The 12,340-nt window shown below is 46.0% G+C and overlaps 1 protein-coding gene across 8 annotated transcripts in view; it reads right to left on the bottom strand.

Moving 5' to 3' along the window:
* Positions 1-12,340, bottom strand: part of bahcc1 (BAH domain and coiled-coil containing 1) — a 275,446-nt gene that overhangs the window by 116,686 nt on the left and 146,420 nt on the right. For all 8 annotated transcript variants that reach the window (XM_033044370.1, XM_033044369.1, XM_033044374.1 and 5 more), the window contains one exon: positions 6,050-6,211. In XM_033044370.1, the coding sequence (XP_032900261.1) occupies positions 6,050-6,211 (162 nt within the window). The remainder of the gene's footprint in view (positions 1-6,049; positions 6,212-12,340) is intronic.

Genomic DNA, 12,340 nt, shown 5'->3' on the forward strand with positions numbered 1-12,340 from the left:
GCTCACTAAGCAGAACTGAAGAAAGGCTCAGTTTCCCATTGTTTCACATGAAAACGCATTGGGGAAATTGCTTGTGCATCAGGATATCAGAGATGGCGTGTTATTTCCCCATGGGTTCATTTCTGGTATATACTTTACATCTGGACCTGACCCTTCTGCAACCCAGCCTGTCACTATGAAGCTTAGGACTGCCAAACAGGGGCAACGTACAGAGGGCCAATTCACCTGCAAACCCGCACGACTTTGGGCTGTGGGAGGAAACCGGAGCACCCCGAGGAAACCCTTGTGGTCCCAGGGAGAACATGCAAACTCCACACAGACAGGAACCGAGGTCGGGATCGAATCCGGGTCTCTGGCACTGTGAGGCTGAAGTTCACATCAGGGGAAACAGCTCCAGGTTGTAGATGGTTCATGGATGGATGATAACATAGACTGGCTGGCAAGCTGGAATGTTGACCTAATCTTTGGGATTCCTGTTTCCATATTTACATAGCTTTCCATTCCAGGCTGCCAGAATGAGGTTGAAGAACCCAAGTGTCTAAGTGTGAGTCATTTTGATGGGGATTCCTGCGGGAGGGTGCACGGCCTCGACATGGGAGTGGGCCCCACTGGAGGCCCTGCAACAGCCTGGGGCTCGGCTGGACAGGGCACCGCTCCAAGAGGCCAAGCTCCTGGTCTGGACGCGGCTGCAGAGGTGGAGCAGCGGTGGAGGACACCAACAGCTACGCTTGGCCAGGTCGACCCTGCAATGGACAACAGGTCCTCATAGTCAGGTCAAGAACCCTGCACTTACAACAACAGAGACTTGAAAATGGCACCAAACAGACGACTCTGTATACTGTCTCAGTGTACTACCAATATACACTTGTACTATATCTGAGATGCTTTTCTAATATGTATCTAAGTGTGACAAATAGTGCCATACCATACCTGAATCAAATAATATGTGTTGGACTATATTTTGCCCATAAAGTAATCTACTGTATTTGAGGTACACAAAAATGCTGGAGAAACTCAGCGGGTGCAGCAGCATCTATGGAGCGAAGGAAATAGGCGACGTTTCGGGCCGAAACCCTTCTTCAGACTGATGGGGGGTGGGGGGGGAGAAGGAAGGAAAAAGGGAGGAAGAGGAGCCCGAGGGCGGGGGGATGGGAGGAGACAGCTCGAGGGTTAAGGAAGGGGAGGAGACAGCAAGGGCTAGCAAAACTGGGAGAATTCAACGTTCATGCCATCCGGACGCAAGCAACCCAGGCGGAATATGAGGTGCTGTTCCTCCAATTTCCGGTGTTGCTCACTCTGGCAATGGAGGAGACCCAGGACAGAGAGGTCGGATTGGGAATGGGAGGGGGAGTTGAAGTGCTGAGCCACCGGGAGTTCAGGTAGGTTATTGCGGACTGAGCGGAGGTGTTCGGCGAAATGATCGCCCAACCTCCGCTTAGTATCCCCGATGTAAATCAGCTGACATCTAGAGCAGCGGATGCAGTAGATGAGGTTGGAGGAGATACAGGTGAACCTTTGTCGCACCTGGAACGACTGCTTGGGTCCTTGAATGGAGTCGAGGGGGGAGGTGAAGGGACAGGTGTTGCATTTCATGCGGTTGCAACGGAAAGTGCCCGGGGAGGGGGTGGTACGGGAGGGAAGGGAAGAATTGACGAGGGAGTTGCGGAGGGAGCGGTCTTTGCGGACACCGGAACGGCTTCAACACCGGAAATTGGAGGAACAGCACCTCATATTCCGCCTGGGTTGCTTGCGTCCGGATGGCATGAACGTTGAATTCTCCCAGTTTTGCTAGCCCTTGCTGTCTCCTCCCCTTCCATAACCCTCGAGCTGTCTCCTCCCATCCCCCCGCCCTCGGGCTCCTCCTCCTCCCTTTTTCCTTCCTTCTCCCCCCCACCCCCCATCAGTCTGAAGAAGGGTTTCGGCCCGAAACGTCGCCTATTTCCTTCGCTCCATAGATGCTGCTGCACCCGCTGAGTTTCTCCAGCATTTTTGTGTACCTTCGATCTTCCAGCATCTGCAGTTCCTTCTTGAACATACTGTATTTGAGTTTGGATTTAGGCTCAGGCACCACAACTGGTCTGCCTTCTCTCAAAGTTAATTTGCAGAAAGCAGTGTTTAGGGAATACACAGCATAAAATTGATCCGAAAATCTATTTCAAATGGATGAGAAGTCCTCGGGCTTCATGAAAAGTCACGTAATTCTGTTAGAACTTGTTTAATTTAATTTATTTGTACCATTCGAAAAGATGCATTTTTGATGATGATAAATGCAAAACACATGGACCTAACCCTGGCTAACATTTCTAAATATGTTCTTAAACACAAGCCAGGCCACAAATGATATGGAATCAAATCCAGGCTAAGGAGAGAATTATTCAGCAATTCTGGGGATTTGAAAGAGAATCTGTTTCACCTCTTCATGACATGCCAAACTAACGTAAGTAAAGTCATTCTTCCTCTTTGGCTATTCAGTGCACTTATCAAGACACTTCAACATAAAGGACAGCCCAAGGACCACAAGAAGTCCAAGTTACCCCAAGGCAGGATAAAACTAACAGAGAAATCAAAGTGATTTTATCAAATGTACAAGGGGGCACATTGCCTGCATTCTACAAGAAGGACTTAATTTCTAATCCGGCCATTACAAAGATCTTTGGTGAAAGTTCATTTTAGTAATGTAAAGTACACAAAGAAAAAGAAATAGGAAGTTTATTGTTGTATGTTTACACCTTTTCCGTATCTTTAAACTATCATCTTTGCAAATAAACCTGACTCTGTATGTGAGGGAAACGGGAAAAAAAGAGTTGCATGATAGAGAAAGAAAAATAAGGACATCCCAAAGAACTTCATGGCTGTGTGTTCCAATAGCAAAATCCACCAATAGATTTCTACCCTTTGCAAAATGTTTAAGGGTAGAAATGGCAGATAAATGTCATCAGTTGTATAAGTTCATAAATTCCTAAGTTGTCGGAGCAGAATTAGGCCAATTGGCCCATTAAGTCTACTCAGCTATTCAATCATGGCTAATCTATTTTTCCCTCTCTCCTGCCTACTCCCCATAACCCCCAACACCGTTACGAATTAAGAACCTATCAATCTCCACCATCAAAATATATCCATTGACTTAGCCACAACAGCTTTTTGTGGCAATGAATTCCACAGAATCACCAGCCTCTGACTAAAGAAATCTCTCATCATCTCCTTTCTATTGGTGATCCTTTTATTCTGTCTGAGGTTATGGCCTCTGGTCCTAGACTCTCCCACCAGTGGAAACATCCTCTCCACATCCACTCTATCCAGGCCTTTCACTATTCGCTAAGTTTCAATGACGTCTCCCCTCATCCTTCTAAACTCCAGCGAGTACAGGCCCAGTGTTGTCAAACACTCATCATATGTTAACCCAATCATTCGTGGGATCATTCTCTGGACCCTCTCCACTGCCAGCACATCCTTCCTCAGATATGGGGCCCAAACCTGCTCACAATACTCCAAATGCGGCCTTATAAAGTCTCATCATTACATCCCCAGGAAAGGACATAAGGAGAGAGTGCAGGTAATTTGTAGGAAAGGGTGAACAACCCAAACTCTAGGAAAGGAGAGAAGGAGAGAATCTAGGTAGTTTGTGGGAAAGGAGTACGGGTGTCTGGGCTTAAGTCAGGAGAAGGAAGGAGAATGGGGTTGACAGGGAAAGATGATCAGCCATGACTGAATGGTGGAGTAGACCTGATGGGCTGAATGGTCTTATTCTGCTCCTATCACTTATGAACTTATGAGAGAGTGTGACGAACAAACAAACTAACTCTGTTGCTGTTTCTCTTTTCTTTGGACACGCCAGGCAACGCACTGATGGGAAACCCGTCAGCCACATTCATGGGAAGTTTCCTCGCCAGTAGTTTGGGGTCAGCACCTGCTCATCCCTCGCGAGTACGGGCCCAGTGCCATCAAACGCTCATCATATGTTAACCCAATCATCCCTGGGAACATTCTCGTAAACCTCCTCCGGACCCTTTTCCAATGCCAGCAAATCCTTCCTCAGATTTGGAGCCCCTATCTGTCTCAGTCAAAGACTATATATAAATCGGAGTGTTTCATCAGTAAGTGTTTCATCAGTCAGGCTACTGCTGAAAGCACGGGACACCGCTTTCAGGTCAGGCGATGCTCGAGCCTACAGTTCAGCCAGGGCTAACCTGAAGAGGGGCATCAAGAAGGCCAAGCACTGCCATAAGCTCAGGATTGAGGAGCACTTCAACAACAACTCCGACCCCCGACGCATGTGGCAAGGCATCCAGGCCATCACGGACTACAGACCCTCCAACACCACCCCCACATCCAGCGACGCCTCCTTCCTTGAGGAGCTTAACCACTTCTATGGCCGCTTCGACAGGGACAATCTAGAGACAGCCATCAAGGCTGTGCTACCTGCCGATCACCAACCCCTCACACTCACCCCCTACGACGTATTTGTGGCACTGAGTAGGACTAATGCACGTAAAGCTGCTGGCCCTGACGGCATCCCCGGGCGCGTGCTCAGGGCCTGTGCTGCGCAGCTGACAGACGTCTGGACTGACATCTTCAACCTGTCACTTGCCCAAGCAGTTGTCCCCACGTGCCTTAAAACCACCTCCATCGTGCCAGTGCCAAAACACTCCACTGCGGCAAGCCTCAACGACTTCCGCCCAGTTGCACTTACCCCCATCATCACCAAGTGCTTCGAGAGGCTGGTCCTGGCACACCTCAAAAGCTGCCTACCCCCCACACTGGATCCCTATCAGTTTGCCTACCGCAAGAACAGGAGTACGGAGGATGCCATCTCAACGGCACTTCACTCCGCCCTCTCCCACCTCGACAACAGAGACACTTACGTAAGAATGCTGTTCATCGATTACAGCTCAGCATTCAACACCATTATACCATCAAAACTGATCACCAAACTCGGTAACCTGGGCATCGACCCCTCCCTCTGCAACTGGATACTGGACTTTCTAACCAACAGACCCCAGTCTGTTAGGTTAGACAAGCACACCTCTTCAACCCTCACCCTGAACACCGGCGTTCCACAGGGCTGTGTGCTGAGCCCCCTCCTCTACTCCCTCTTCACCTATGACTGCACACCTGTACATGGTACTAACACCATCATCAAGTATGCAGATGATACAACGGTGATTGGCCTCATCAGCAACAACGATGAGTCGGCCTACAGGGAGGAGGTCCAGCACTTAGCAGCATGGTGCGCTGACAACAACCTGGCCCTTAACTCCAAGAAGACCAAGGAGCTCATTGTAGACTTCAGGAAGTCCAGGGGCGGCACGCACACCCCCATCCACATTAACGGGACGGAGGTGGAACGTGTTTCTAGCTTCAGGTTCCTGGGAGTCAACATCTCCGATGACCTCTCTTGGACCCACAATACCTCAACTCTGATCAAGAAGGCTCACCAGCGTCTCTTCTTCCTGAGGAGACTGAAGAAGGTCCATCTGTCTCCTCAGATCCTGGTGAGCTTCTACCGCTGCACCATCGAGAGCATCCTTACCAACTGCATCACAGTATGGTATGGCAACTGCTCTGTCTCCGACCGGAAGGCATTGCAGAGGGTGGTGAAAATTGCCCAACGCATCACCGGTTCCTCGCTCCCCTCCATTGAGTCTGTCCAAAGCAAGCGTTATCTGCGGAGGGCGCTCAGCATCGCCAAGGACTGCTCTCACCCCAACCATGGACTGTTTACCCTCCTACCATCCGGGAGGCGCTACAGGTCTCTCCGTTGCCGAACCAGCAGGTCCAGGAACAGCTTCTTCCCGTCGGCTGTCACTCTACTCAACAACGTACCTCGGTGACTGCCAATCACCCCCCCACCCCCCGGACACTTATTATCACTTATTATTATTTATTTAAATCATTTGCTATGTCGCTCTTCCAGGGAGATGCTAAATGCATTTCGTTGTCTCTGTATTGTACACTGACAATGACAATTAAAATTGAATCTGAATCTGAAGATATATGCTATAGGCAGGCTCTTAACCACAATCTGCACGTCATTAATACAAAGCATTACCGAGGTGATGAGGAGTCGGGTGTGGTGCTGGTGGCTCGGTGGGAAGGATAACAAGCTGGGCTGAAGGGTCTTGGGAAAGTGGGAATACTGTCTGCATGGCGCTTGGCATCGATGCTGGGAATCCAGGTGGTAGATTTGAATGGAGGGCTGGGTGACCAATTCCTGTGTTAAGAGAAAAAAAAACATTTGTAATTGCAGACTGACTGAAAGGACATTAACGTAAATATTGATATGCACAGTTACATGAAAGGAACTGTTTTGATCCTTGTTTGCACTGAAATCTTGCTTTTGCAGTTCTGAATGTGTTTAGAGTGTGACTGCACAAAGCGAGCAGAACAATCCTTCACCCGTGCCCTGGCAGTAGTACAATCACTTCGTCTTTGGCCATCAGTCACTGCCGTGGCCGTTGTTCCTCCTAAGCTCATAGCTGAAAAAAACGATTCACAGCATGAGCACAAAAAGAAGCAAAAAAAAAAGAGAAAAGGATGTTTGATCCATCAAAGGCTGCTCCTTCTGCACACTACTCTTTCAGCTGCCACATTCACCATTTCATCACTGATAGAAAGTGGTGCAAAAATCCATTGCTGAGTTCTAATGATGTTCGCCTTGACTGTAAGCAAATGAGAACAGGGTTTTGCAGTCGACCGACAGAAACAGACGGCTGGATGGAATTGCAATGGGGATGAATGATAGATATTACAGTTTACCACAGGAAAGTGAGCATGCTTCGTTCCTTACAAGATGGCGTTACTTTGCTGTCCACACTTCAATGTCATCAGCTAATGCTACCAAGTTTCAGAATGTTCTTCCTCCATGTCATATTAGGCTTCCTGATTTGAAAAATATGGGAAGGGATGTAAAGCTCAAGACAAAAACAACTAGGAAGAGGGACTAGAAGCATTTTTCTAGGTGGCCCGGTGGCGCAGCAGTAGATTTGCTGCCTAACAGCGCCAACAACATCAGAGACCCAGATTCGATCCCGACCACTCTGTACGGAGTATGTGCGTTCTCCCCGTGACTACCTGAGGTTTTCTCTGAGATCTTCGGTTTCCACCCACACTCCAAAGACGTACAGGTTTGCTTAATTAATTGGCTTGATATAAGTGTTTAAAAAAATAGTCGCAAGTGTTAATGTCGGGGATCGCAGGTTGGTGCGGACTGGGTGGGTCGAAGGGCCTGTTTCAGTGCTGTATCTCTAAAATAAACTAAACAAAACATATTTCCTCTCATAGTGAGCAATATTAAGGGTGGACAACAATGAAGCCCTTTATCTCCAGCTTTTATGGCCATTATTGGACCCTCCTCTTATAGTGCAGCCATAGACTAGAGTGGATTAGGCTTTTATAAAGTGCCCTGGGAGATTTCCTATCTAAAGGAAGTTTTCTAAATGCCTGTTAATGTTCCTGTGCTAAAACTAGGTATGTGGGAAATCGAGATTCATCCAAAATAAATTCAGTAACATAGCTTCTCCAACAGTACCAAAACTATTTGCTTTGCGTGAAGAGTTTTCTCGTAAGTATTATGTGACTTGCCAGAAACCTTGGGGTAGTTTCCAGGTCTCAGTCTGGCCATCCTACAGGAAGCAGGAGAGAGTTGATGATGGATGGTCTTAATGCCAAAGGTACGGTAATGTGGCGGATATGGGAATACTAATCTAGTCGGCCTCTGTGCATCATGCAGAGAATGTGTGTTTAGTTTCTTCCGTGATGGTTAAAGAATATGACTCAGTTTTTAAAAGTTGCAACAGTGAAAGTGTTGGGGGATTGGTCACATTGTTGTAAAAACCCAGCTAAAGGAAGGGAATCTGCCAACTTGACTTAGTCTAGCCAGCCTTTCCCCTCGAATATTTATAATGGATGGTGAATAAATCCCTTGTGTAGGGAGGAACTGCAGATGCTGTCTTAAACCGAAGCTAGACACAAAAAGATGGAGTAACTCAGTGGGTCAGACAGCTACTCTGGAGAAAAGGAATGGGTGACATTTCGGGTCGAGACCCATCTTCAGAATAACTCCCTTACCAGGAATGGACTTTTCCACAAATAGCAAAGGAATAATATTACAAAGAAAACTGAAAAAACAATGCTCAAATAAAATACGAGGGAAATATTTCTTTTTTTAAATCAAGTGCTGCTGAAACCAAGAAACACAATTACGAAAAGAATCATATAAGAATATATGAATAAAAGAGAAAGAATCATGCAGAATTAACAGGATTTGTCCCATTTACAGGGTAGGTCATACATAATTCTACTCTAAATCTCGGTTTCTGTGAGATTATTTTGACTCTCTCACTAAAATGTAGCAAAATATATTAAAATAACTAATCCTATCCATTAAGATTACTCATAGTTGTAACTGGCTCTGCTTTTAAACAAGCGAAACCACACTTCCGCATATTAATTTTAACCAAATACTTTGAACATAATTACCCTGAAGACAGGTTAGTAGTTAACCCAAAATAACAATTTGGACTTAGTAGTTCACTACCAACAATAATAATTGGAAGGATGTGGTCATACTGTCCTGTTGAAATCTTCTGGAAATCTCTGGGTTTAGTTATAATAACACGGCAGGTTGACGTGCAGTGCTGGTTGGCCTAAAAATGCACATATTTGCTGATATTGTGTAATGATTTAAATTTTTATGGATAGTGTCACGTGATTTACATCTGGCTTGCTGCAGGAGATTACTGTGGTGGCACAGTGGCGCAGTTGGTAGAGCCGCTGCCTGACAGCACCAGAGACCCAGGTTCGATTCTGTCCTCGGGTGCTGTCTATGTGGAGTTTCTACGTTCTCCACGTGCCCGCGTGGGTTTCCTGCGGGCGCTGACTCTCAGTAAACGCGACAATAAACTAAACTAAACTAAACCAAAAAAAAACAAGAAGTTGGGCAGGTTTGTATGTTCATAGGCTTTAGTTTGATTTAGTTTGAAGTGTGTGGTTGGCGTGGACTCGATGGGCTGAAGGGCCTTTTTCCATGCTGTATTTATAAACCAAGTAAACAACTCCATTGGAGACAATGCACAAATACGCACAGAAGAACATGATTCTGTACTTCCACATCATGCCACAAATCTGCAGGAGTACATTTCTTTTATGTATTGGTATTGATTATTATTGTAATGCGTATCGATATTGAAATTGAAATTGAAATTGATTTTATTAGGGACAGTGCATATTAATAAACATTTACATGTAATACGCAAGATTGTAGCCAGTAGCTAATTTCCATCTTTAGTCCCACACAAGGTAAACACATCACAAACAAGGTAAAAACAAAAGACAAAAACAAAACAAAACAAACAATATGGTTTAGCCTGCAGTCATAACATAGAATAAATAACAAACACTCAACACAGTTTAAAGTCCCAAAGTCATTGTCTCTTCCCTCCTTGCTCTCCCTCTGCGCTGAGGCAATCCAAGCCTCCGATGTTGTGACCCCACCGGGTGATGGTAGGTAAGTCCCGCAGGCTGAATCCGAGCTCCGCAAACGGGCCGGTTCAAACTCCGCGGCCCGGGGCGGTCGAAGCTGCCGAAGCTGCCGTCCTCCAGTCCAGCGGACGCAGCTGTAGTTGCGGGAGCTCCGGAAAACAGAACTCGGGCTCCCGACGATGTCGTCCACTGGTCCACTGGCCCACTGGCCCGCGGCCGAGCCTCCAAAGTCGGGTCGGAAGTTGTGTCGCACCGCAACCACAGCCCCGAAGTCGGCCAGGCTCGCGTTGGTAAGTCCTGGCTCTGCTCCACAGCCTCCACAGCCTCGAGGTCAGTCGCAGTTGGAGGCCGCCAGCTCCGCGATAGGCCTCAGCGCAGACGGACACGGAGACGGGGATACGGCAGGAAAGGTCGCATCCCCCCCGAAGGAAGAGTCAAAAAACATATTACACCCACCCCCCCACACATACACAACTAAATAAACCGAAATAAACTGTAAAAACAGGACAAAAGAAAACAAAAAACAGAAAAGACAAACGGACTGCAGGCGAGCCGCAGCTGCAAGGCAGCGCAGCCACTCCCACCAGAGATTATATATACAGCGAAAAACTTTATTTTGCATGCTATCCAGACCATACGTGTGTACAATCAAATCATACACTGGTACGACAGGCAGTGCATAGAGAAAAATAAACAGAATGCTGAATATGGTGTTACAGCTACAGAGAAAGTGCAGGTTAAAAAAAGTGCAAGGGCCGCATTAAGGTAGGTTGGGAGATTGGAACTATACCCTTGGTTTATTAGAGGGCCCTTGTTCAAGAGTCCGAAAACAGCGGGAAATAAGCTGTTCACAAATTTGGTCGCACATGTTTTTAGTATTGTATTTTGTATCTTCTGCCTGATGTGAGAGGGGATAAGAGAAAATGACCTGTGTGTGAGTGATCCTTGATTACGTTGACTACTTTCCTGATACAGCATGAAGTGTAGATGGAGATGATGAGAGGATGGAGAGGGTGATGAGAGGGTGTGATGGACTGGGCTGCATCCACAACTCTGCAATTTCCTGTAGTCTTGGGCAGAGCAGTTGCCACACCGAGTTGTAATGCACCATGATAAGACTCTTTCTACGGGGCATCTGTCAAAATTGGTAAGAGTCATTGGAGGCATGTCAAAAGGTAAGAGTATTTAATTTTCTTGTGTACCAAAAACAAAACAAACTAGGAACAGGGGTAGAACATCCTTGATTCACCATTCAGTAACATCATGGCTGATTTGATCTAGGCTTCAGCTCCACATTTAAGGCAGAGATAGATAAATTCTTGATTAGTACGGGAGTCAGAGGTTAAGGGGAGAAGGCAGGAGAATGGGGTTAGGAAGGAGAGATAGATCAGCCATGATTGAATGATGGAATAGACTTAATGGGCCAAATGGCCTATTTCTGCTCCTATCATTTATGATCTGATCTAAATATTTGGATTTTAAGACATGCTATTCCTTGAATTTGACTTTTAATGGCATTGAATTCTGAAAAGTTATTAATTGATGAAGCTGAGGAAATTACGAGATTTAAGAAAGGTTGAGAACACTGGGGAATATCTTTACATGGAGGGCATTTTTTTTAAATCACTGTCTCCATTGTCAAAGCAGAGAACATAAATTTTAAAAGGAAATTATATAATTGCTTGAGAAGAGAGAGTGCTTAAGTACATGGAGACAGAGCTGGAAGGAAGAATCACCATTCAGAGAAAAATGGATGTGTCGCTGGGCCTGTTTCTGTCCAATAATACTGTATGATTCTTTACACTGGGGCAAAATCCAAGACATAGTCTAATGATCTCGTTAGGATACTATTCAGACATGAAACACAACTAACTTTTGTGCTGGACTGAGTTTAGACTTTCCAGTTGCTGCATTTCCAAACTCAGTAATGAACACAAATGCTTTACTTATCTATTGTACACTCCGGCAAAAAGGATTATCCTGCAGGACTAGTAATCAGATACTCTGCCGATTCTAATGACTGGATTACTTTGGCAGCAGATGGAGTGGGATATGAAAGGAACCATTTTGGCAAGCTGGAATTCATTGAACAGCTCAACCAAATAAAACAACCTTTTATGCTTTTCCTTTGGGAATGAGATATTACTTTGATGAGTATAGATGGTGATGGGTTAAGACAGTAACTGATTTTGACAAACCTTTCTCCTTTTCCTTTCTCCTGAGTTTCCGTTTGTGTATGATAAAATTGAGCCGTTACATTTTGGTACGAAATGTATATGGTTGATGCTTTTTGTTAGTGAAGTCTTCGGCAGAGTAAGGATTAAAAATGCATGCGCGGATATGACTGGGACCCGAAAATATGGATGTTCCAAGTGACTTAATATTCCTAACAGTCTGCGTGGATTTGAAAGGTTGGTTTTGGCACCATTTTAGTCCTATGAGTCAAAGCATAGAGCTACACCTTATACGGAGAACACTATGCCTTTTTGATGTCACGAGACGGTTCAGGCTGCCACCTTCCTCTCATGTACCTGGCATATTTGGCATCTGCAAGACCCAGCAACATCCCAGCACATCCGTTGAGGCTTCCTAGGCCTGTCTTATTTCAAGCTTCTGGATTTGAGTAAATGCGTTGTGCCCCTCCAGATTTTATAGTAGCGTGGTTCAGAATTCTCGAGACTAGTTCACTTGGAACGTGAATGTGTTTCTGGCATTCTCGGTTGCCCGCCTGCAAATAGCAAATTTGTAGTCACAAGTTGTCCTCGCACCTCGTTTCCAGTGGCACTAGGCAACCCAGGCACTTGTTCAACTGTTCCTTCTTGTGGAAATTGGCCTGCGAGGACTCTTAACAGCTGACAGC

Source organism: Amblyraja radiata, chromosome 26 (genome assembly GCF_010909765.2).
Source record: "Amblyraja radiata isolate CabotCenter1 chromosome 26, sAmbRad1.1.pri, whole genome shotgun sequence".
In the NCBI taxonomy this organism is placed as follows: domain Eukaryota; kingdom Metazoa; phylum Chordata; class Chondrichthyes; order Rajiformes; family Rajidae; genus Amblyraja; species Amblyraja radiata.